The sequence below is a fragment of the Accipiter gentilis genome, chromosome 28 (genome assembly GCF_929443795.1).
Source record: "Accipiter gentilis chromosome 28, bAccGen1.1, whole genome shotgun sequence".
Taxonomy (NCBI): Eukaryota; Metazoa; Chordata; class Aves; order Accipitriformes; family Accipitridae; genus Astur; species Astur gentilis.
Window position 1 is genome coordinate 16,120,702 of NC_064907.1, and position 25,321 is coordinate 16,146,022.

At 57.9% G+C, this 25,321-nt stretch overlaps 1 protein-coding gene across 7 annotated transcripts; it reads right to left on the bottom strand.

Moving 5' to 3' along the window:
* Positions 1-1,413: 1,413 nt before the first annotated feature.
* Positions 1,414-25,018, bottom strand: PLEKHA2 (pleckstrin homology domain containing A2). 7 transcript variants are annotated; one of them, XR_007509856.1, is made up of 13 exons: positions 24,122-24,377; positions 20,064-20,227; positions 18,864-18,920; positions 16,790-16,838; positions 15,787-15,884; positions 11,751-11,897; positions 8,517-8,663; positions 8,267-8,335; positions 8,034-8,104; positions 7,010-7,073; positions 6,069-6,146; positions 4,294-5,641; positions 1,414-2,935 (listed from the first exon to the last, which is right to left on the bottom strand). XR_007509856.1 is itself a non-coding variant. In XM_049831274.1 (13 exons), the coding sequence occupies exons 3-13, from the start codon at positions 20,202-20,204 to the stop codon at positions 5,297-5,299; spliced, it is 1,266 nt and encodes a 421-aa protein (XP_049687231.1). In that variant the 5' UTR covers positions 20,205-20,227; positions 20,311-20,449; positions 24,122-24,377; the 3' UTR covers positions 1,416-5,296. The 7 variants fall into 7 exon arrangements, 6 of the variants coding, with proteins under 6 accessions (XP_049687231.1, XP_049687230.1, XP_049687228.1 ...); XM_049831274.1 differs by adding an exon at positions 20,311-20,449 and having other exon boundaries at positions 1,416-5,641; XM_049831273.1 differs by lacking the exon at positions 24,122-24,377 and adding an exon at positions 24,956-25,018 and having other exon boundaries at positions 1,416-5,641.
* Between the last annotated feature and the right edge of the window lie 303 nt (positions 25,019-25,321).

A 25,321-nucleotide genomic window follows, 5' to 3' on the forward strand; every position in this document is an offset into this window, starting at 1 on the left:
CATGCACATGTTACAGAAACATCATCTGTATGACACTGCAATCACTCTATGTGTTATTTTAAAGTTACCTGTGTCTCCTGGCCCCTGCCCTTCCTAGTAAATAAGCATGCTTTCCAAAACATACTCCATTGTGCTGCTCAGGGCAGCAGGTTGCATTCCCTTTCCCTGCTGCCAGACAGTCGTATTCTTTAAAGTCACGACCGTTCAGTGGCAACCATTTGTGTTTTACAAAACTGTTAAATACCAGCCTTGCCTCATTAGTGATGGAAACCTCATTGCCACCCGGAGCTGCAGGGAACAGATGGGAGTCGTAGGAGAGCTGGGAAAGGGCCAGAGATGCCAAGGGGTAACTCCTGTCCACGTGCCGGTCACCACTCTGGCTCCAGCCCACAGCACAGGGCGCATGCGTTACCAAAATGAGTGGGAGCTTCAAGCAACCGCACACCCAAAAGAGGAAGCACCACCAGATGCAGTCTGAAAACTTACCGAGCTGAATAAAAATGGGAAAAGGAAGCTGCAGTAAGTCACGGCCAGAAGCAGACACAAAATCCGTATCTGCAAAAGTCCAGTCACATTTGACGTAAAATACAGCAACCATACACTCTCCGTTCTCACACAGTTCTGCAAACCGAGGACCCTCCAGCTGTTTCCATTTGGCTAATTTCTGCCTCCATTACTTCTACTTCTGCCTCCAATAGCACTGCAATGGGGTTCAGTTTGGCTGGGAATTCTGCCTATTCCAGTTTTGGTTTGCGGTTTATTGCAACAACTCCTCCTCTTTGGGGAATGGGGTTTATATCCCATTTCGGTCACAAGTAATCTGAATTTGGCAGCTTTGAATAGGTCTCAGGGCAGTAGGGTGGCAGGGGAGGCTTCATCGTGAAACTACCACATTCTTCAGACCAGTGGAACAACAGGGCTGAAAAACCCACGGGGGTGGGGGGAGGGGGGCTGGAATTATGCAGCGAGCCAGAAAAGAAAAAAAAGAAGAAAAAAAATCCCATGTGCAAAAGCCCATCATCATTAACATCTCCCCACGTCCTCAGCCCAGCAGCTGCCAGCTAACAGCAGGACCTCAAATTCCTTCTGCGTACGAGGCAGTCATGGACTACGCTGAGGAAAATCAGGGTATCGGTCCGACAGCTTTCCTCTGGCCCGCATATCCAGAAAGGCAAAGATTGTTGTGACTTCCCTGCCACTGCCATGCACTCACCCTCTCTCACACCCAGAACCGACCTGTGTGCAGGGCAGCAGCATCTGTGCTCACTTCACACAAGAAGTGTGCTCAGCCAATTATCACTGGAAAATATGACACTGAAAGCAAAAAAAAAAAAAAAAAAAAAAAAAAAAAAAGTAACAAAGTGTTTAAACCAAGAGTTTTATTGGGACACACTTACCTATTGAAGGGCTCAAGATGAGCAATAGCTGGAGCTGTCTTAACATTGTCAGCTATGAAATTCAACTTGCACCTCGGGCTGGGAGGATGATGCACACCGCCTGGAGACGGACAATTTCTGCTCCAAGCAGTCGTGTTCCTTACCAAACACACACCCTGGAAGCAAGGGATGCTTCTCGCCCCGTTAATCTCTGTCCCCTCTTTTTCTAGCAGTGACAAACAAGATCAAAAACTTCTTCAAAGCAGAGGCCACGACGGCCCTTTGCCCTCCCCTCGGTGCTCTTTCCCGCTGAAGCTGGCTGGGGGGACCAGGGTGTCCGGTGGGGCACAGTGGGGTGGGCAGCCCAGCCGGCTGCAGCTCGGCAGCGGGGGCCTCCGAGGGGCTCCAGCCGTAAGCGTGGCACAAGAGACACCAGGCTGGGCTTTGGCAGCTCAGTGCAGCGTCTCTAAAAGCTGCCCCAGCACACGATAGCTGCTGCCCTTGCACGTGGGGGCAGCAACTGGCGGTGGCCCCCATGGTGTCCCCCCAGCCGCTGCGCCCTGTCTCCCAGACCTGGTGGGGATGGCGTTCAACCCTCCCTGGCAATCATTACCCAAAATACACCATGCAAACAGACAGCCTGGGAAAGCAACTGGGATTTCCTTCTTTATTTAAAAACACAGGGGAAAAGGGGTTCCATCTCCTGCAGCCAGCATTTACAGGCGAGGGGTGGGAGGCAGGTAACCGACACCATGGGAGTCAGGGAGCATCGCCCGCGCGAGGCACCCTGGCCCTAAGAGCACTTGAAATCCGTAGCCAGCACTCACAGAAACGGCTGAAACCACTTGGGAGTTTCCATAGAAAAGAGCAAACCCATCTCTCGCACCATTCTTTCCGCACAAGATACCTCGAACCTGCACGTATCCCTAGGAAAGCGGGGAAACTCGCAGCACACGCTTCATTCTCAAAAGCAAGCAGCTACGGGGGATCGTTCATCCCCACGCGGGAGAGCCAGGCGACAAGCGCAGAGATAAGGGGATACCAGTTTGCTTTAAAAATTGCTGCAAAGTTCCATCGAGGTCTGGCTGCATCCACCTGGTCCTTTGGGATGGGAGAGAAATTCCTCCCCGCAACACCACCTGCATCAGGGATGGGTCTGGAGCCCAGTTTGACTTTAAACACACTTGTTTCAGTCTCACATTCAGCCTTTACGCTGTCCTGGGGATGCGGGGAGGGTGGGAATGAGAAACAGGAATGTTGCAATAGCGCTGGAGCCACTCGTAGTTTCTCCTCCTGGATGATTAACCCTAATTGTGCAACCAGCTTCTGCTTTACCATCCCAGGCCTGAGGAAACTGCAATTATCAAGCAACAAAAATACTTGGTACTCCATGGTTTTGAAGTCTTGCATGAAGTAACCATTGTCTCTCTGCATTTGATGTTCTCCAGAAATGAGGTCAGAGCGCTATCACCAAATACAGTGACTCTATGATTGATAGGCTTACCAAACTATTAAAACATTTTTGAAACCCCATGTTATGAGCCAAACAGCAAGTCAGCCTAAAAAAAAAAAATATAATTTCAAACACTAGTGCAAATAAAGCAAAAAGAAGGAAAAGGAACAGCATGATCTAGGTTTCTACAATTAAATAACAAATATTAACACTCGCCCTGTACCGTTTGCATCGATTCCCACTCGTTTTCATAGTTTCAGTGTTCCCCAGCATCTCCACACATCCCCCTTGAAGCCATTCTTAGCCCCAAACCTGGGAGGTCCCGTCACCGCCTCCCCCCGGCTGCACCGAGGCCCCTTTGGCTGCACCTGCCCCGGGCTCCAGCGGAGCCCAGCTGGAGGAGCAGCCCCTCCGACACAGGAGGGGATCGATGCAGGAAGATGCAATTTTAATCTTAAGATCCATTGGGCTAATCAACGCCTCGGAGCTCAACCGATAAGGCTCTGCTCGATCCCAGGCTGAGCCTGAGCTAGCTGAAGCACAGCTGTCAAACAGCTGGAGAGCTGGAAAAAGCAGGGACAAACCAGATATTTTTCGCTCCTGGGGAGCACGTTGAGCTGATTTTGCAGAGCAGGAACATGTAATGCCAAAAAAAAAAGGAAGAAAAACAAAAAGAAAAAGAACAAGTAACTAGTCCTCAATAGAGAGAAGCCTTGTTAACTCCGGACCACTCCATGCGCTGCTAAGCTTGCAATGCCATTCCCACACCAGCCACCCAGATTTATCAGCTGGAGTACATCCGAGATGGCAAAGAGCGTGCCTGTGTCTGACACGGGACACACCAGTGCAGCTGGGCCAAAGCAAGCACATTTAAAAACCCACATGCCCAGCAGCAGAGCCCCGGGCAGCCCCGGGAACCTCCTGCAGCCTTGCCCAGGGCTGCGGTGCCCAGCCAGGGCACTGCTGCTGCCGCCCAGGCTGCTGCCTCCTGCCCGCAGGGCACCGCAGCCGGGGATGCCGGCAGAGCGCAGCAGCTCAATGCCAGGGATGCCATCGCTTGCTCTTGTTTTAGCTTAACACAATTCCGGACGAAAGCTTTCCTACCCAAACACGTGCTGCTTTCCACGGTTCACGGACACCACCCCAGCCAACGCTCCTCACTCTGCCACCTTGGGTCTGGGTAAGAGCCCTCAAACGAAGGGTGAAGCAGCACCGACGCCTGGATGGGCTTGCTGCTGCTCTCACAAAGTCACACCGACATAACCTGCTGCTGACAGCAAGCAAGGACGGGGAGGTGTGTCCTCGCTCGGTACCCAAGGATTACGCACACATTTCGGGGTGAAGATATCAGACGATCTCGCTGCCTAGGGAATACCTGAATTTTCTACACGCTATTTATCACAACTCCTACAGGAGCTTATTTGGTTATGGAAATGACGAGTTCTCGTCGCTCTAAAAACTTACACTCATTTTCATTTCAAGGCAGGCAGCAGGCAAGTTGGCTGGACAAGTCTTCCCAGTTTCATTAAATGCTCGGCTTTCACTGCTTTTTGCTAAAAGCACTTCACCACCCGGGCACGGCTTTCTGGTGCCCAGATGTACACAGTGCAAAACCAACACCGTACCTGAGGATCCTCCCGTCCCTGGGAGCCACCGTCACACCGGCTGCCTGCCCAGGCTCACGCTCAGAAAGTACCAATAAACTTTTCGGAGGGGCTGAGCGGGGAGCCTGCCAGTGCCGGGGTTTAACAGTGGCTACAGGTATAAAAAGACATAATTAAAAGCCAATGGATTTGTTGATACGCCATTAGTCAGGCAGTGTAAAGAGCTGGTTTCCTAGGGAAAAAGTCATCAAAACGGGAAGTTGCAGCGTGTCCCTTGTACAGGCAGCTGAGGGCTGGCGTCTCCCCGGCTCTGCCCAGCTGCTGGGGAAAGGCTGAGCAGCGTGAAAGGGGAGAAAAATGTTTTTCCAATCACAGGAAAGGCCACGCTCCCCTTCAGGCCTCCGAGACCTCCTGCCGCTTCCTCCAGGCTTGGTTTTGGGGGCAAATTATGCAGCTGCAGAGGAGGATGCCCCCTCATCCAAGCCGTGCCAGGAACCGGCGCTTCCCACCCCGCACAGCGAGCGATGGCAGCACGAGGTGCCCGCAGGTCGCCCTGTCTGGAGGCAGCTCCCGAAACACAGAGCCGCCGGGGGCAAAAACACAGGCAGGAGCAGGGCAGGGACTCCGCTTCCCGGCAGAGCAAGGCACCGGGACGCGGGTCCAGCCGGATCCTGTATGGCAGGGAAGAGCAGCGGTGGAGGGAAGGGGCCACCTCACCCCCGACGAGACGACGGGGTGAGCTCGGTCCGAGGCGCTGAGCGGACACACGGAGACCAGCCGTCCCGGACACGGTGCGCCCCGCAGGGACCCTCCCGGCAGCCGGGGAAGCGGCACGCGGAGCCGGGGGATGGCTCGGTGCCCGGTCAGACGTCGGAGGTCCGGATGCTTTCATCGTCCAGGTCGAAGGCGAACGGTTTCTCCTTGAGATGCTGCGGCTCCGACTTGTGCCGCACGCGTTTTCCCAGCACGGCACCGGCGTCGCGCTCCGTGAAGGCCGGCACGAAAACCGAGTCTCTCAGCGGCGCGGGCACCTCCTCCGGCACCGGTTGCTTCCCTGCTGCCTGCGGAACCGGTGTCCAGGGCTGCCAGGAGGAGGTGGAAGGGGTTTTGCAGAGCGCTCTCCTCTCCTCTGCCGCCTGCCTCTGCTGGGAGAGGGCCAAGGAGCCCCCGGACTTCACCATGGAGGTGGATCTCATGAAGGACATTTCCTGCAAGGACAGACACAGGGTGAGCGCTGGCTGAGGTTGGGGTTTCGTGCATGCAATGCTGTGAGCAATTTTGCAAAGCTCTGGGGACCAGGCTCTGCAGAAAGGAGAAAAAAATAACAACCAAAAAAACCCAACCCCTCAGCAAACTGAAAGTCTGAATTAAATGGCCCTTTGCCATCAGTCAGGCTCTCGCTTGTGCTTTGGAGCAGAGCAGGGTTCACGCAGGTCCAGTTTGATGGCTGAATCTCACTTTTCAATCTTTTCAGGGAAACTTTTCCAGCGACTGATAAACAAACTCAGAGAGGGCAGGGATCTCATCCTGGAAACGGGCTAACTGAGCGCTTACACAAGCCACTAAATAAATACCTTGTACATTGGCATAATCTTCATTTGACACTATATATGAAGCAGAAAGGACATGACCTACCCTTGGGCGAGTTTTCAGGGCCTGGACTGCCCCTGTGATTACTCGGATCCAGCTGTGCATGTCCTCAGGGCTGTCTGCCTGCAAAACACACCAGCCCAAATCAGACTTTGCCTTCTGCAAGCCCCCGGTGCAGCCAGAGTTGATCCCCACCACAGCAAAGCGTGGACACGCAGATGGACAGGCTACCAGGGTTCCCAGGATATTTGCTACTAACTTATCCTCGCTTAAAAATCACCGCACCACCCTATCATCCCCCGCAGAAGGGGAGCCACTCTCCACACTGCAGCATTTTTGTATCAGGAATAGATAAAGCATTTAAGGAACAAAATAATTGTCGGGATGTGACCGGCCCTGCCCCTGCAGCGGCAGAGGCTCGGGGGTCTGCAGCCCGCCACGAGCGTGCCCCCTGTGGGCAGCAGGATTTGGGGCTTTTGCCCGTGCACACGGGGATGAGCATCCACGGCACGGCACGCCGTGCTGGCTACTCTTTGGGGACTCACAAGTGCTATGGGGTCGTGCCGACAGCCCCGTGCACGGCATCCCCTGCCTGCCGCCTCCTCCTGCCCAGCTCAGCCGCAACAGGGAGAATTAATTAATACCCCTGCACGCTGCGGAGAGGGCTGGCCAAATCTGCAGGACCGGGAAGGTGCAGACACAGCCCCACGTACTCGGGATGCTCGTCAGATCGCCCTGTGCTTTTGTCTCTGCTTTTTCCTGCTCACACAAATAGCGGCTATTATAAATAAACCCAAGGGGAGAAGTGAAACCCCCGGCAGTTCTCCCTCGCCACCCGTGCCCCGACACCAGGCGAAGCTGTTACAAACTCATCTGCTCGTCTTTGCTGGCCGAGAGGCTGCTGGGGAACAGCCCGTTTGCAGGAGTGTGGCTCGCACGAGTTGAACTCACTGCCCAGAAAAGCAAACCGGCCTCGGCTGCCTCACCTGGATGTAGAAGGTCCTGGAGCTCGTTATGATTTCAAAGAGGTTGTCCCGCATCAGGAGGTCACTAGAAACAGCGAGAAAAAGATGGTCACTACCCAGAAGTCATCATGGATGGAAAAAAAAATCAAAATCAAAATCTGTGTTTATCCTCATCTCTAGACTATGCTCGTGAAAAACATATTGAAGGCAAACCTTGGATCTCATCGGGATTTTAAGAAGATGACTCCAGCTCCCCAGAGACCTTCAGCTACACACACACTCCAGCTTCTGCCATCTGCAGGCAAATCCCGGCCCCTCCCCAGACCCGTAATCCATCTCATTTACAGTTCATGAGCTTTCTATTACTTACTAAGAATAAACAATTCAAAGATATATTAATAAATTATATTTTTACTTTAGCTAAGGAGGCTTGTTTTCTTAGTTCATTCTTCATTGCAAGTCTTCAAGTTACTTTGATTTTATCAGCATTCGCTGCAATAAATTGTTCCCAAGACACTGTGTAGCCACCTGTGCTAGTTTAAGGAAAACCCCTATATGAGGCTTTCAGCAGCTTTATGAACACCTTTGTTCTGCTGTTTATTGTGCAGGGCCCCACACTCCTTAATCTAGGGAGATAAGAGAGCTGTAGGAGCACGCCTGCCCAGCAGAGATAGCTATCAGCACCAGGAGAACAGAGGATGGACAATATCCTGCATCCAGCCACATTTCCCCAACCTGCTCATGGAGCTGAAGGGGAAGAAATTTCTTAAAAGCAAACCAAAGAGGAGATATTTGGGTTACAGGGTCGTAAAAGAAAAGCGAGCGGCAGCACCGCTCAGCCTGGCCCGCAGCAGCAGCCACTGATTTTTGGGGCCCTCTGGGCTCCCCAGAGGAGGAACCGAGTTTCCTTCCTGCCTTCCTCCGGTTCAGCAACTCGGGGAGCTGCTTCCCACCAGCAGCCGGAGCAGCCGGAGCTCCCGTTAGCTGCTCCGGCCCCGGCACAACCTGGGGCTGCAGTTCAGGGAAACACGGATGGGAGCATTACCCAGACTTGACCAGGCACTCGTGGGTCTTGCAAACATCCTTCAGGAGAATCGAGCGCAAGGGTTCCTTGTCCTGCGGAGACGAGAGGGGATGATGATGGGTTTGGCCGGCTCCTGGGGCTGGCAGCACTGGGATGTGCTTCCCATGCCGGCACGGCAGCGCAGAAGCTCCGGACCTCTGCTTGGGAGCAGTCAGTCCCAGGCGGGGGCTGGGGGGGCGGCAGGGACTGCTCACCTGCTCACACTTGTAGTAACTGATGGAAAATTCATCCAGAACAAAGTACCGGCGCTTCCAGCTCTTCCTCTGGAAAAGAGAGGAGGAAACAGCTCGGTGCTGGGCTCCGGCGCTCTCCCCACGCTGTCGTGGTCCTGCATCCAGAGCATCCCCGGAGCATCCCCAACCCACGGGGCAGCATGCAGCCCACGGCCACGCACCCAGCTAAACCGCCCCGCTGCCCGCGGCGCAGGGGACCCCCGGTACTCACCACGTTCCCCTGCTTCACGCAGTAGCCGCTCTTGAGGATGGGGGGCCCGGCGGGCGGCTTGGTGGCCGAGGTGGGGATGTAGCTCTGCGAGCGCCGCAGCAGCGGGTGGGCGGCCACATCGCTGCTCTCCCCTCCGTCCCCTCCGTTCTGGAAGCGGAGAGCACAGAGTTACTGGGGAGCCGGGAGAGAGAAGGGTGGGGGGAATTCCCTGCTAGAAGGCAGGACACTTTGAGCTGGAGGGAAAAGCAACCCGAAGGCAGCCCTGAGCACGGAGCTGCATGCCAAGGGCTAATTGCAATGCCTGGACACAAGCGGGGGGATGAACCAGAGTCAGGAGCTGATTTTATCTCGTCACATGCAGCTTTTCAGACTGCTGCCTGAGTGCTAGCCACGTTTTTGGTGCCCACACATTAAAAACAACGTTAAGAAATTAGAAAGGCTACAGAAAAGTAATCTGAGGGCTGAAGAAAATCCCTTGCAGCAGGGAAATTAAAGAACCTCATCTGCCCGGCTTATCAAACAGCGAGAGGTGACTCAACTGCACCACAGACCTTCGCTGGAGTAAGCGCAAGGTACAAGGAGCTCTTTCGCCTGGCAGAGGGACGCAGAACAAAAACCACCGGCTGCAAGCTGGAGCCAGACAAACCCAAGTTAGAAGGCAGGCATGCTTTCCAACTGGAGAAGGCAATATATCGTGGGAATAAACTGGTCAGAAAAGCTGTAAAGTCTCCACTCCACGTTTTCACAGCCAAATTCTCCCAAAAGAAACTGTGATGTTTGGAGTTCAGGTAGAAAACCCGTGCTTCCTCTGGCCCCGAGCCGTCTCTCCCCAAGCGCAACGCTCGCTGCTGCGAGCACGGATGGGCTGTGCACGTGGCCGTGCGCCCAGCACCCATCCCCTGGCTCACCCCGAGCGCTTCCCAAGCGCATCCCGAGGGATGGACCCTTCCCCGCTGCCGGCATCACCCCCTCCCTCCTCCGCACCCCGCTCCGTCCCCGGGCAGCACCCTCCCTTCTCCCTTCCCCCTCGGCAGCGCCGAGGATGGTTGAGATGAAACATCTGTGCTCATCTCCTTCCCCCGTCCCTCCAACCCCTTCCTCCAACCCTACGCTGAGGTTTGAGAATTGCCATGGCAGCCGGGGTGGCTCTCGGCACCACCAGCCTTATTTGGCACCCGCGCCGGTGCGACTGCCGGTGTGGTTAACCAGCAACCTGCTTGCGCTGCTCCTTCCAGCACCTTCGAGAAGCTGCTTCGGTTTCTCCAGGACAGAGACGAGCAGCCATTTGGCTGGCCCCAGAATGCCACCCAGAACCTCCGGAAAGCAGCGGAGCGGAGCTCCAGCCCAGCTGGGAAGGGGAGGCTGCCCGCTCCCCTTGCCCGGGGATGCATCGGCTCTGCCGAGCGTTACGGATGTTACATGTCCAAAACCAGAGATGGGGATGCTGCTGCAATGGGGACCGTTACACCCGGGAGCCGGGGTGATGCTGTTGGCCAGTCTGGGGGTGCAGCCGGAGCGTGGGGCTTCCCCCTGTGGTCCCAGAGCCGCTGTGGGGCAGCACTGGCCGGCCAGGGCAGAGCCAGGAAACCACGGACGCGCCCAGGAAGCTGCAGCGGAAAAATAGCCATTTCACATGGGGCAAGCTGCAAGAGCACGGAAAATGGTCCAGCAGCTGATGCACCACCTCTAAAAAACCCCTGAGTGAAAGAAGAAAATTGCGCGAGGGCTGAGGATGGAGGTCCCGGCTCTCGGGAGGTGGTGGCAGGGGAGGAGAGGGAGGTATTGTCAAGAGTCAGGAGGAAAGAGCAGCTTTTACTCACCGAAACAAAAAAGAAAAGTCACAGGCTGGCTGCTGCCACTTCTTTGCAAACAGGCTGCCCTGGCTGCATGGAAGCAAGGGGGGAGGCACAGCCCTCCCTTCCCTGCCCTTCCCCACCCCACGCACGGGGCTGAGGGTCCAGCAGCATCCCATGGGGCAGCGGCACCGGGATGGGACGGCTGCCAGCCCGAAGGACCTCGCACACCTCCGCACCCCACACACCTCCGCACCCCAACAAACCCCACAGCCAGGGAAGCGTTAAAATCGCCTGACAGCACACACACACACACACAAAAAAAAAAAAAAAAAAAAAAGGCTCCAATGATCTAATTCTCTGCTCTATTTTTAGTGCTGCCACCGATAAGAGCTGAAGTGAGACCCAGAGCCGGATGAGCGCCCGAAAGTGGGAGACACCGATGGCCACGTGCGCACCCGGCCACGTGCCGAGGGAAGGGGCTGCAGAGCCACGGCAAGTGGGGCCGGACACCGCCTCCGGGATGGGTCAGTCCTTTCGGCCACTTTGATGGGGGCAAAAACACGGGGTCCCTCTGCCCCGGACACCTCGATGGGGGATTTGGACCCAGGACGTGTGGGTGGATGGTGCGGAATGGCCGGGAAGGGGAGCGGATTCATAGCCTCCTCCTCCTCACACCCCCTCGTCTCATCACACTTCAGAGCGAGACAAAGGAGAGGTGCTGCAGGGTGCTAAGTGCAGCTATTTATACATCCCTGAGTGGGAAGGGTTTGCAGGCACCAAGCTGGTTTCCAGAAATGAAAGTGCAAACCAGCCTCCCCAACAGCCCAAACCAGCAACTGCCTCCAGCCCCACGGCTGGACATTCCCGGACCCCCAGAGCTTCCCCGGACCCCCGGGCCCCATGCCCCAGCGCAGCAGACCCACGTCCACGAGCTCTGCTGCTCTAACAGGCAGGTTAGAGAACGACAGAGCCCATCGCTGCTGTGTATTAACAGCATTTCTCTACCCATTGCACTGCTCAACACTGGCGGGGCTAAAGCAGTAACAACGCTCCGACACTCGCTTTCCCTGCGCTCACCCTTCCTAAAGCAGAAATCTGAATATCATTTGCAAAAAGCGATTTGCAGACCCAGCCACCCTCAGTCCGCTCGACTCGGAAGGCAGCGCACCCTTGCTGGCAGGAGCCAGACACAAAAGCCAGCAGGCAGGGACCCCTCAAAGCCCGGCTCAAGCGCCGAAGGGCTCCTGGCAGCGAGGTGCAGGAACATCAAAGTGGGGTGTGGTGGGGATGCCCTCGCCCAGCTACGCACGGAGAAAGCTGCCACCTTTTCTGCTTATCCCCATTAGGAGCTGCTCTTCAAAGGCGGTGAAAAGAGAGACCAAAGCGGGGTGCCGACGTCGCGGGGATTTTCCCCGGTGCGCGGATCCTGCCAGCTCACCTGGTTGATAGAGATGGGCGTGTGGACCACCACCCCCCCAATGATCTCGGTTTTGTAGGCCACCTGGGGCTTTCTCTCCTGGGCCTGGGGCACCACTGGAGGCTTCGCAATCTCCGCGGCCGGTGGGACGCTGCCGCCCTTTGGCACCTACGGGAGAAAGAAAGGGGTGAAGGGCACTGGCGCGACCGTGCCGGGCAGCCCTACGCCTGCACGGGGGCACCATCACCTCTGTCCTCCCAGCCTAAATGCAGCAATGTCCCTTTAAATAATAATAAATGAACGAGCCACCCCAATTAAGGAGGGTGTGGGCCCCACCCAGGCGGTTTGCAGGAGGCACTGAGATGGGAGATGAGAGGTGGTGAATAATTAAGCATCAACTCACATGAGTCTGTGACTCGCCTCTGCAGCCCAATGCGTTTGTGGGACACTTGCTCCTTTAATTGTCCCCGCTCTACTTACAGCTAGGCTTAATGATGAGCTTTCATCTGCCTAACGAGGCTGAGCTGCAGCACGTCCGCAGGGGCGCAGCAGATGGCCGGGCGCTAGTTTACACGCCGAACGCCTGCACGTCCTGCACCGACTCGCGGCCGGGCAGGTTGCATCTTCGCTGCGAGCAGCTCCGCATCACCGGGCAGAGGCTACGCTGCAGGGATCCAGCCCCAGAATCCTCCTTTTCCCCCTCCCAGCTCCTTCCCTCCAGCACCTGGCTCTGGACAGAAAGGCAGGTTTCCAAGTTTTCCTCCCCAAGTCCGCACTTCCACTTCTCTAATGCCATTAATCGGGGTGTCTGGCTCCAACCCACCCTCCCGCCTTCCACCCCGAAGCGCACGGGGAGGGACACGCGGTCCTCTCCGTGCAAACCGCGCCATGCATCGGCTGCTGGCTGGGCAGAGCAGAACTCTCAGCTGCTCTAAAGTCCCTCCTGAAGCAGACGGCTGGACTGGTGTTCAACCTGAGACCTGGCTTAAGTCTTGCGGGGCAGAAGTCTGCACTAAGACCTCACAAACCCATAGGGAGGAGAGGAGGAAGGGCCAAGGACGAGATCCTGGCCACCCCACGGCCCCGCTGCCTGTGCCTCCTGGGTGCTCTCCACCAGCCAGGCTCAGCTGATGGGGCAGGCAGTGCCTGGCAGGGAGCAGGCAGCAGCGACACGTTCGGGTGCCATCGCATCCCGCTTCAGAAACGCTGCTGCCGCGAAAGAGAGCGGCCAGACCGTGGCAGGCTGCTGGACGCCTGTGCCGCACGGCCGGTGCTGAGCACCAGCGCCCGCGGGCACCGGCAATGCACCGGCAAGGCAGGCGAGCACGAGGCGGGTACACGGCGAGGCTGGGGAGCCAGCGCGGGCCACCCGGCCAGAGGAAACGCTTTCACAACGCCGATACGGAGACATTGCGTGTGCAGGGGGCAGGGGCAGAGGGAAGGGGCTGCATCTCTCTGCGGGCAGCGATGCCAGGGGGAAGGTGCTGCCGGGTGCCCGGCACGGGGCAGAGCGCTGCCACCAACTCGAGCCTCCTCGTGCAGAACTGAGCAGAGTCCCTCGTCGTGGTCACACACCAGCCCGCTGTACACCTCAAGCCTTCAACCGCCAAGGCCCTGGCTACAAAAGCGGCGTGCAAGGTGAAGAAATGCAGGAAGCGATTTGCCAAGAGCAGAGAAGTCTCCGTGAGAAGCTCTCTGCACCAAGAGCAATACCCGAACCGCTGCCCCATCCTTCCCGTCCCACCGCAGCGAGCGGCTCAGACGGCAGCAGCGCGCACCTGCGAAAACCACGCAGGACCATGGTTGGTGCCATGCATCCCACATCCAGGAGCCCAGCAGCCCTGCAGAGCCCAGGGGAAGAGGGAAACCTCTCGGAGACCAGAGGCCGGTAAGGGTCCAAACCCCGCCGAAAGCCAGAACGTCTCCCCATGCCCTTCTGTGCCCCTCCACCCACACCAAGGTGATGAAGCTGCTGCAACTCCGAGCAGCCCAAGGACACCCAGGCACAAATGGAGACCCGTGGGAAGCTGCAGAGCAGGGAGAGGGATTTCCCACGCAGGGCAGAGCAGCCGTGTCACCCGCATCCCAGTAGCCCCGTGTTTCCCAGCCAGCCTGCGAGAACTCCTCCCTGCAGGGCTGGATGAGCCGGTCGGCCAGCCAGGACACAGCCAGAGTCGGGAAGGGCTGGCCAATATCAGGGTATGAAAATCACCGCGGTTTATTGCAGAAACAGAAGATGCATCTCTTCCTACCGCCGCACCAGCTCCCACCTCAGCCAGCCTGGCAAATCAGCTATACGGGCTGCCTGCAGGCAATTACCCTGGAGGAAACTACCCTGGTGGCACAGCTAGACAAATGTCACTGGCACGCTCTGGTTACAACTCCTACCTGGTTTTGGAGGTGGGTTTTTTTGCGGCCAATATCACCTGAACCCATAAAGGAGAAGGTACAAGCCAGAGCCTGGGCAGTCAGTTTGGTGGCTTCAGGCACAGAGGTTGTCGCATTTAATGTATTTGCAGATATAAAAAGAAAATACAAGCCAGGTCTGGTCTTGTAGATGAGTTTCCCACAGACACAACACAGCACTCCAGTGATTTTGAAACAAAAACTTCAAGGAAAAAAGATTATTTGATAGGACCTATTCCTAAACTGCTCATCGTGATTTTTCCTTATATTTAGTTTACAAACCACGAACAACACGCACCAGCGCATGACCTAGTAAAACCCTACTAGCATTAAACATCAGCCATACCGCTAACGCCAGGCACACAGAAGCCTGCAGTGCCCCGACCCTTTCGCAGGGATCCCCCACATCCCGGGGCCAGAAAGAAGCCGCCTTGCGAACACCCAACGCAGGAGTCCTGGCGCACGGGCACTGCCACACAGCGCGCAGGCGATGCTCCTGCTCCACCGCACGAGAGAGGGAGCGCAGCAGCATCGCTCATCGCCAGGAGCGCCGGGCAGCTGAGGAGCATAGACTTCGTGGGTTTCTGGGTCAGTGACCATTCATTTACGGTTATATGAACACAACAGTAAATGAGAGGAGATGGCAGACAAACTCTTTCGGATCCAGGCACAACCCGCCCCGCGATGCCCTGCAGTGCGGGGCATTTGCTACGCCTCGTCATAAGACCCGGCGTTCCAGGAAGAATAAAAATTGAGTAAATAAATTATCGAAGCAGAAGAAAGACGCCCTTTGACAGCCGCGGCGAGGAGTTGGTCGGTTACACACAATCCCAGCCAGCAGGAGTGACAGGAGGGAAACGTCCCCGGAGCAGGCAGGGATGGGGACGGCTCCCGCAGGAGCTTCCCCAGGGTGCAGCCGCCGTCCCCCGCAGCAGCTGGGCAGGGAGGGTGAAGACGCCTGAGCAAACAGCAGCAAAATAAACCCAGACCAGGAGGATCCCTGGTGATGGTGGAGGGAATGTCTCCTGTCCGAAGCCAGACTCCTGAGATGGGTCACCACGCAGCTCTGGCCTTGCGAAGGGACACGGCGAAGCCGTCCAGCCCTGCACGCTAAAACGCTGCATCGCCAGCGTGTCCCTCCTCTGCTCGCAGCATTTCTCCCTCAGATCCAAACCAGCTCGGCCCCACGTGCTGGCAGAACCGCGCACAGCCCCCGGGGCGTCCGTGTAAGAGCTCTGCTCTCGCGGGGCCGTCCGGGGGACCACGGCACGCTCCCCTGGGAACGAGGGGGTTTGGGGACCTACAGCCCTGTACTATAACTGATCAAACAGCAAAACAAGGGATGCACCAGAAGCAGAGCAGGCTCCAGAAACAGGAGACACTGCAGCCACCAGCCGAGAGCTGCGCTTCCCTCCTTCCCCAGCGCAGCCTCAGCACTAACCCAGAAGAAAGCCGGGCAAGTTTGGCACAGACCTGTTCCCAGGCTGGGGACAACCCGGCCACCACCATCGCTGCTCCTCAGGTGGGACCGGGAAGGCGACGGAGGAGGAGAACACAGCAAGAAGGAAAAGCACAGCTCTTCTAGATGCTTATCGAGCGGCCCATCAAGGCAAGACAGAGCAACACCAGAGACGAGCCTAATGCAACCTACCGTAATCTTACTGGCCCGGTTCAGTGCCTCCACCCAGTCCTGCAGGTCCTTCTGATCGCTGGCTTGTAAGAAATAGCGCTGAGATAAAGCATTGATAACTATCAAAGAAGGGAATGAAAAGGAGAGTTAGGGAACAGTTGCTTAGCATTATTAAAATAAATTAAACAATAAATCAACACGACAGCATCCCTCAGCTCCCAGTCCCAGAGCGATTTGCAGATAGCGGTCTCGCAACCTCTCACATGGAAAAGCGGCCGAGGGGCGTGGAGGAGGGACGTGGCAGCTGGTCAGCTGGATGCATCCTGGCACCAGAGCGTAGGGAGGGCAGGGCTGAAGTCAGGCTTAAACCAAGGCTGTGGCACGGCCCAAACTAGGACTTCATCTAGCGCTGAAGTTAGCCCCTTGCGTGGGGCGTTTGAGGGCCCCTTGGGACTTCCTTCGCTCAGCGCTTGGGTTTTAACTCTCATCCGAAATGCTGGTGCGAGCCCTCGCGTGGGGCTGCGCCGTGCGCTCCCGTCTTTGTCTTGGGCTACATCCGTTGTAGTAAAATATTGCAAAGGCAACACCATTCCCCTGGGACAAGCATGTGCTTGTGCCGTCATTTCTGTTGCTTTAAACCTGAGTTCATGGCTCACACGGGAGGCACTGAGGCCGACCAAATTGGGCTGAGGCCATTTGGGTAGGGGGGAATTCGACACAAAACACCCCTTCCTTGCACCAAAAGGAGCAGAAGCTTACGCAGGCATTAAAAAGGAAAAAAAAAACCCTGTATTGCACAAGGTAGTGCAGCACAACAGGACACGTGGAAAGGATTCAGGAGCACAGCAAAAGCAGGGGACCATCACGGAGGGGACCCACAGTGTCCTGCCTCCCTCACCAAGCTCTGCCCAGGCATCTCGCGTTGGGGGTCACAGTGACAGGACCACCATACGGGGCTGTGGCTCACGCTAACCCTGCGCCAGCCCTCTGGCACGACGTGCTGGGCACGGTCCCCCTCACTCACCAAAGCAGAACGGAGTTTTCGGCTTCTGTTTCGGGGTGGCGATGCTAACCTGCAACAGAGCAAATTAAAGAAAAAGTTCAAGGTAACAGCACATGCTAATGGCATGCACAAGAGCTGGAAGTTTCCATCCGCATGCCCGTGGCGGAGAGGAAGCCGGTGTTCCCCAAGCTCCAACCCAGTCCACGCTCCCAGTTCCTCTGAGCCCCCAGTCAAGCACCGATGCTGCAGCGTGAGCACGGGGCCGAGGAGCGAGCATGCGGCCGCAGCCTTGTTACGCTGGGCGGCCCGAGGGGAGGCATCGTCTGCCCTCCCCAGCCCTGCAATTACCCCCATCTACAAACGAGGAGGAGAGCCGGCCGGCTCAAGTCACGGGAAAAATGAACGTGGCCGGCGGGCACGTCTTCCCCGTCCTGCATGCCACCCCAGGCTTTTTGGGACTGGCCGGGCAGGACCCCCAGCAGCACAGACGCTGGGCCGAGGGGCAGCACGTCCCTCGGCACGCCGGCACGTCCCGTGCCCACGGGGACGACACGCACGGCGCGAGCCCGGGAGCTGCAGCGCAGCCGCGCGAGCTCTCGGGAACCGGCCCGTATCGGGCGTAACGCAGACCACATGCGGCAACGAACGCGCGGTCCCAGGGGAAGGTCAGCGCGGAGACGGGGCTTTCATCTCCCGCTGTCCCCCCCGGCGCTGGCTGCACTGTAAAGCAAAGAACGGAAAGCTTTCAAAGGCCTTGAAAACGCGAGTTTCTGCTGGACTAACGCAGTCGCTCTTGTCAGCAATTAAGAAAATTGAGGGAAAATAGCAGTGGTTTCTCCCTAAAGAGTAGGAATCATTTATATAAGAATAATATTCCCCAGGGCTCCAAGCACAGCATTCATGGAGTATTTATTCTGACAGGCTTCCTCCTTCGGAGACAGCCTATAATGCTTTAAATATGTTTTCTCAAGCAAACCTCCATTTTTCTGGCATATTTACCGTTGGTAGTTAAAGCCGCTGGCATAACCCAATCCTGCAGTTTGTGACCAAATGCTGTCCTAGGGCAATTTCCATTTAGACTAAAACGTATATAATTTAGAAGTAAGGCTCTTTCCGAAATGGGGAAGGCTCAACCTCCCAGCGTTGCTTCATCTGCACTTAATTTATAAATCATGATTCAGCAGGAACACAGAGATCCGTCCGTTTCTTTATCCAGCTCCAATTCGGAGCTGAGCCCGGCGCGGCGGCCGCGAGCCCCCCCGTCCCCCAAAGCAGCAGCCGAGGGGCAGCTCACGGCAGAAGGACGGTGGCAGCTCTGCTTTCCCCGGCCGTGCTCGCAGCCACAGCTCCATGCACTCCAGTCACCAGCCCTGCAACAGTTGTCATTTATTGCACTATTTTTGCCTTCCCGTGGAAGCCGGATAATGCCATTAAGACACGCAAAAGGCTCAGTTTCCAAAAGGTCTCATCCTTCAGGGTGCTGCCCTCTAAGCAGAAGGGGAGAGCTACGGGTGCCCCCAAACCCATCACAAAAGGGACCGTCTCTACCTCCCCATCTTCGCCGGGTCTGATGAGCACCCTCCCGCAGACCTGGGGCTGCGGCAGGACCCGCAGCGGGAGGCACCGTGCCGGGGTTATGGGGACCGAGTGCCAAAGCGAGACGGGCACCCCACTACGACCCCAAACCCTTGCTCGGTCCGGTGCCGGAGCAGCAACACCGTGCCGATGGCCAGCTTCGCGTCCTGCTCGCACCACCACCGCGCTCCCGTCCCCGCTCAGCCCCGGCCACCCCGTGTCCTTCCTCATGGTAGAGCAGTTCCTCTTCCTCCTGCACCCCGACCTTGCAGCCCATCCCGTGCTGGTCTGCGGGTGAAGGTGAACACCGGTCTCGGTGCTGGGATCGGCCGCGCCGCTGGGACACTCCCCGCTTCCCACAGACCCGCTCCGGCTCCTCTCCCAGGGAGGATGGCGTGGGCTCGGGCAGGACCTCGCCTCGGGTGCTGCCGGGCTGAGCCATCGCCTCTCCCGGGAAAGCCGCACAGATAAGGGGACAACAGGGAGCATTCATTTTCTCTCCACCCCACCCCGACATTACCTTGGAGATGTAGGTCAGCTGCAGAGATCCGACAGCACCCGCACCGATAGCCAGGTTCTGCAAAACACGTAATGAGCGACGGGAGTTAAATGACAGGGAGAATGCAAAAGAGGTGAGTCAGGCTGTCACTCGGTGTCATTGGGGTCAGGCAGCAAAAGCTACAGCCACGCTGCCAGCCTCGGCCGCTTCCCTTCCCTGTGCACTTGCACCCTACAAGCAGCTGGGACCGGCCACGCTCGCTGCACCCGAGCTCCGTGCCCTCCTCGGTCCCACTCTGAGCCGCCTGCCCTGCTCACCGCCCCGTGCAGCAGCACCTCAGGTGCAAGACGGGCTCCGACTCCCACCCCGCATGGCCCAGAGAGCAGGAGTTTGTGCTAACGCTGGCCAAGAGGGTGCAGGCGGGTGGCCGGGTGCTTCCCCTTCCCCTTTTAACAAGGCAATGAAGAATCTGCTGCCAGATGCTCTTCAGGAAGGCAGGTGCCTCCCCAGCCTACAAGCAGTGCTCAAGCACTGTGGGGTTTCCAGGAGGGTCTTCCTAGAGCTCAGCTTTGGCTCTTGCTCTTTTGAGCTTGACCGCAAGCGCTAGGGCAGCTCCCAGAGACATCGGGCGCAACGTGCACAGGCTCCATCTCCCCCAGCTGCCCGGCTCCCGGTCTAACCTCTTCTCTTTCTTGTTATAGAACCATAGAATCATTTAGGTTGGAAAAGCCCTTCAAGATCATCGAGTCCAACCATCAACCATGCCCGCTAAACCATGTTCTGGAGTACCCCATCTACTCGCTTTTTGAAGACCTCCAGGGATGGTGACTCAACCACTTCCCTGGGCAGCCTGTTCCAAAGTCTGACAACCCTCTGTCTCTACACTAAGACAATAGGGAGATGTAACACCTCACATTGGCACAGCATTTCTACAGGCTTCTCTAAGGTGTCAATGGCTCCTGGTGGTGTAAGAGGCTGCTGGGACAGTCCTGGAAACCCCAGAAGTGGCCAGGGGGCTGCTCTGCTGGAGTTTGGTCATGGCCACACTCAGCCATGGGAGACCCCGACAGACGACCAATGCAGCAGACAGCGTCCTCCTTCGGGGACCCGGAGGAGACACCTCCATCAGGATGGCCCAGGAAGGCCGGGGTGTGCCACAGACTGGCTAACAACTTCCACGGACATGCCCAGTGTGAAGCTGGGACCAGCGCGGGACCCTACCTGGGGGTTGTCCATGTACCACAGGAGGCAGTTGGCCTGGGTGTCCAGGATGAAATACCTCCGCAGAAACTTGCCGCAGGTCTCATTTTCTTCGATGTCCAGGAACCCGCAGATACGGTTCTGTCGATCCAAGTACGGCATGCCGGGCTCCTTCTCACATCACCCTGTAGAGGAGGGGACAGGCAGGGAGAGGTGGGTGCTCTGATCCCGCAGCCCCAGCTCCCCACGGAGCTGCTCCTGCACCTACAGCCATCTCAACCCATCGGTGCCAGACGTGCCGGGATGCCAGCGCAGTCGCTCAGCCTGCATTCGAGCTCACACCAGGGAGAGGGAAGGGACAACCTTCCAGGGCTGGTCCAAAGGAGCACTTTCGCTGCCTCCCCCTGCTGAAAAATGAGGCATTTTCATAAACATCTTCCGCCCCACAGAGGTGCACATTGCTCCCCAGCCTCGAGAGCTGCCGACCCCACCGCAGCCAGGGAGCTCGAAAGGTGCGAAAAGCACGAGGCTCAAAGGAGGGGCTGGGGCTTCGCTCCCCATCCAGCTCCCTCCTCCGCACCGTGTCCCACGGCCGGTGGCCGAGCTTCCTTCAGGTCCGATCTCCCGACCTGCCCAAACCTCCTGCTGCCTTTCCCAGACCTCCACAGCCCACGGCTTAACACACAAAAAACAAAGTCAAACTGCTACCGCCGCATGTTCACACTGTGGGGAAGCTGCCAAACACAAACGTCACCCAGCACGCCTTTGTGACAAGAAGGGGTGCCAGCGTGACGGCCCCGGGTGCAGGCAGGATCAGACCAGCGAGCAGGACCAAAACGGCTCAGTAAGGAACTGCAGGACTTTGGAAAACCGGGACCTGCAGACGGATTCAATCGCTGCGCTCCGCCAAACAAAAGCTCGCCGGTCCGGCTCCGAGACCACTCGTAGCACAGGGCAGCGCCACAGCCACCGGGATGTCCCCGGGGCAGCGACAGACCGATTCCGAGTGACAGCTCTGTGCCCCAAACTGCCCCTGTCACAGCGGCGGTTGCGTCCCACCAAGCTCAGCAATGTGGGGCAACCCCGTACCACAGCTTGGCCCACCGAGAGAGGACAAAGTAGCCACAAAGGATTTGACGCGAGACACCGGGTCCCTGGGAACCGTGACAAAAAATAATCCCAAAGCAGACTGCGCGCTAGAGAGAGCCCGAGCACACTCCCAGGAAATGGAAAACAATCTGCAACTCCAGCAGAAAATCTGTGCAGCCAGGATGCCGAGTCAGCAGGGAAAACAATGACCCATCGCCGCAGGGCCAAGCCCTGTCACCAGGTCTGCCACGGGCACACGGGCACGGACCCTCCCCGGTGCTGCCGGCCAGCCAAGGCGAGCCAGGAGGTCACCTCCGAGATCACCTCGGCCACGTATAGCTGCAGAGGAGCAGAGCTGGGCTGCAACACCGACCTCCCGGGCACCCAAATCCCTTCTGCAGAAGCAGGGAGAAACGCCACGCTGAGCCTGCCACGACACGGGCACGGGGCACGACGACCCTTGAGCAGCCGGACTGGAGAGCACGGCAGCCGCGGTGCCCGTCAACGGGCTTTGCTTGTGTCCCCCCGTGGGCGCAAGATGTGGGGGAGCCCGAACGTTGCTCTCGGTCACCCCGCAAGAGCAGCGGCCGCTTTGAGTCAGCGGGAGTGGGTGCACGGTGCCACCGCTTTAATTTGGCAGCGGCTCCCGCCCACCTTGCACAGCAGAACCCGCTGCAGAGCCACGGGGAGGGGAGCCCCCCCAGAACCCCCGCAGCGGACCGGGTCTCCGTACCGTCGCTTCCAGCCACGCACGGGGAGCGAAAGCAGCACCGAGAGGCGCGGGCGGGCAGGACACATCCCTCTGCCCGGGCAGAGCCCCCGCACCACGGCTCGGGGCGGACGGGCAGGGATGGAGGCAGCGGTTACCGAAAGGATGCGAGCTGAACCCGGTGTGGTTTGTCCGGTAGAAGAGGGGTGACTCGCGCAGGTGCCAGAAGTGGAGGCTGCACAAATAAAAGATCTCATGCAGAAAAGGAGGAAATACTATTTTTGAGCTGAGGAGCTGCAGTGGAGTGGGGCCCTGAGAGGCAAGTGTTGTGCAAGAGTTGTGGTGCAGCTGCAAAGGTAGAGGTGGCAGAAACCAAGTCAACCTGTTGTCAGGATCTCAGAGTTTATCACCAGCGTTTCAGAGATGGGTATCAGGGCTTTGCTGAGAGGGAAATCGTACTGCTTCGGTAGAAGAGGTTGTTCTAAAACAACACATTTGCCCCGATGCAAAGGTTATGTGGGCACTTCACATTTTACTGCTTTTTTGTGGGGTTATTTTTGTGGGCGGGGGGGAAGCACGCCGAAAGCAGATTCCCAAGTACCTTCAACCATACCGACACGTTCAGACCAGGCCTCATAAATTAACTCTTCCTCCTGCTGCTAATAAAAGTCCAGAGATTTCTGCTTATGAGAGGCATGAGAAAGAGCCAAGGAGCAGCACAGGGATGAGCCCCCAGCCCCTCGGGGCTGCGGTGCCAGACCCACGGGACACCCCCCGGGACTCCCTGCGTTCCCCCTGCCATCCTTAATTAATACGGGCTTGGCTGAAAGCCCACAAACCGGCTCAACTCTTCTGTGCGAGCTGACCTCGGATTGCACTTGGATACGCAAAAACCTTTGGGCAGAGGAAATTGCAATTGCTCCAAACTCTGCCCTGCAGACTGTGCTCCCCCCAGCCAGCCAGGCTCCCTGTTCCCTCACATCCCACTGCCTGCAGGGCATGACCTGTCTGTCTCCTTGCAGCCACTGAGAATTGCACTTTTCCATAGGAAAAGGATAAAAGCAGCATCTCCAGCTCCATCAGCATGTGGGTATTTGGTCCCCCTGCTCAGAAATCCTGGGAGGGCCAAAAAATGCTCAGTTTGCACTAACATTTACTATTTACACAGCACTTCGTAAACTCCGAGTCATAAGTATTTCCATGACGGACCCAAACTTGTGTTTGCTGTGGGAAAGACACAAGACTGTACCTCAGAGGGGAGAATAAGAGAGACCTCACAGAAAATCAGCATCATTTAAAAGTGCAGATGAGTCCCCGAAGGCCTCGCAGCGAAGAGGCACTTCAGAGGACGTCCTTTACGAAAACGTGATGGACATCACACTGGTGCCGGGCACAGGGAGCTACGATTCATGGATGATGCCCACGCCCGATTCACGGGGGCTCATCTGCCATCCAACGACAATCTGAACTTCCCGAGCATCGCACCAAATCAGGCCCTCAGGATCTCATTAACAGATCGTGTTTATGAATTTATGCCATTTCGTAGCGAAGCACGTTGGAGACTTCTGGGGCTCTTCCCTACCTCTAAAGCAACTGACTTCCCAGCTTTTCAGAGTCATAATATCCCACAAAAAGGACAACCCTTTTCTGGCTCGGTGAATGAGATGACAACAGCAATTAGGCTACGGAAGAAGGTTTACAGCAAAAATACCTTCTTGCCTGCCTCCTGAGATACAGCTAAGCGCGTCCCAGAGAGAGGCAGAAGGTGCAGGGCACCCAAGCCCCCTCTCTGCCGTCACTGCTGGCTCAAGGGCCTCGTGGGCAGCCGCAGAGCCAGACTTTCCGGGAAGCATCCCCAGGACGCCTGCGCTTCGCTGCACCATCACGGCTGCCCCGTGCCCCGCTCTGTCCTGCTCCCGGCACAGCTACAGCCAGGGGAGCGTGACCCAGGGACACCCTGCAGCCAAAAAAAAAGCCAAGGCAACGGGAGACCTGACATTCAGAGCATCGCAGCGGCACTAGCATCTCCTCGGCACCTCGCTCCACCCCACGGCCCATCGCACCTGTGGGCAGCCACAGCATCCTCCTCCTCCTCCTCCTCCTCCTCTCACGCCTGTCTGTCTGAGCTGCCCTGGTGCGGGTTGGCACGCAAGACAGTTACCCGAATTTCACGACGGCACCGAGCTGCGATGCCCGCTGCCCCCACGCAGCTCCGAGACAGCCCCGGCCGCGCAGGGCGATGGCTGCGAGCCGCAGCGGTTGCAGCAGCACTTCCTTTTACCTGGTCTTGCAAAGGAGTTTCCAGAGTTCGCCCCGCCGACGTCTATCCGGCGGCTGACACACGAGACAGACGGTGTAGGCAGAGCCCAGCAACTAACTCCTGCTAATTCCAGACATTTGCCTTAATGAAATAATTAACCTGTTGAAAGGCAGGCTGGGAGCAGCGAGGATGCGTTTCTTCACCTCACCACAGAAAAAAAAAAAACCAACATCAGGGGGAACACGCTCTGGATAGCTGCAGAGCCCAAACCCTCCCCGCGCGTTTGCTGCCAATCCCGCAGACCCCAAGCGGAGATGGGTGCCCTAAATCTCCCACGGGCACCCCGTTCCCCAGCCACGGGCCAGCCCGGCAGGAGCAACCCTCGCTACCTCCACCTTTCCCCCCCCCCCCCCCACCTCGTTGCAAGCACCGACGAGCCCCGGTGCGGCGGGGAGGCCTCTTTCCCACCCGATGAGACACGGACGCTTCCAGCCGCTGAACCGGCACCTTCTTGCCGCATCCCCGCACCGGCAAACCGGCCCCACGGAGGCTGCTCCCCCCCCCCCCCCACCCCTTCTCGGGGTCAGACCCCCGGGGGCCTCGCAGGCACGGCCGCCTCCCAGGGAAGCCCCTTCGTGGGGTGTTGCCGGGGTGGGGGGGTGGGGGGGGAAGGTTGGAGTCCTACCGGGCAGCCCCCGCGAGTGGGGACGGAGGGAGGACGGGGCAGCGAAAGGTTCCCCAGCCCGTCCCACCGGGTCCCCAAAGAAGAGCCCTGGGACGGCGGCGTCCCCCCCCTCCCCACGGACACGCGTGGACGCCCACACCCACACGGACACGCGTGGCCCCCGCACTCACCCCGCGGCGTCCCTGGGCTGCGCCCCCCGCGCATGGCCGGCGGAGCGGGCTGGGGGTAGGGGGGGGGGGGGGCTGCGGGGTTCTGGGTCCACGCCGAGCGGCGGAGGGGGCCGGGCGGTGGAGGGGGTGTGCCCCTGGCTCCGCCGTCGCTTTTTTCCGGGTTAATTACGTCTGCCATTAACAAACCCGGCCCCGGATGTGAGTGCGGGGCGCGGGGGCGGCTCTAGGGGGGGGTGGGGGAGTCCCCGAGGGGCGGGTGGGTGGTTGGCGGGGTGTTCCCCTCCCCCCTCCCACTCCCCACGCACCTGCAGCGGTCCCGGGGCCGGCTCGACCCGCGTCTCCCCCTCCCCGGGCAGCCGCCGTGGG

Coding starts and splice junctions, on each gene's coding strand:
- PLEKHA2 (XM_049831273.1), bottom strand. CDS start 20,204: ATGCCGTACTTGGATCGACAGAACCGTATCTGCGGGTTCCTGGACATC. Junction 8,336..8,516: donor GCGTGAAGCAGGGGAACGTG/GTGAGTACCGGG, acceptor TCTCTTTTCCAG/AGGAAGAGCTGGAAGCGCCG. Junction 5,642..6,068: donor CCCTGAAAACTCGCCCAAGG/GTAGGTCATGTC, acceptor CTGTCCTTGCAG/GAAATGTCCTTCATGAGATC.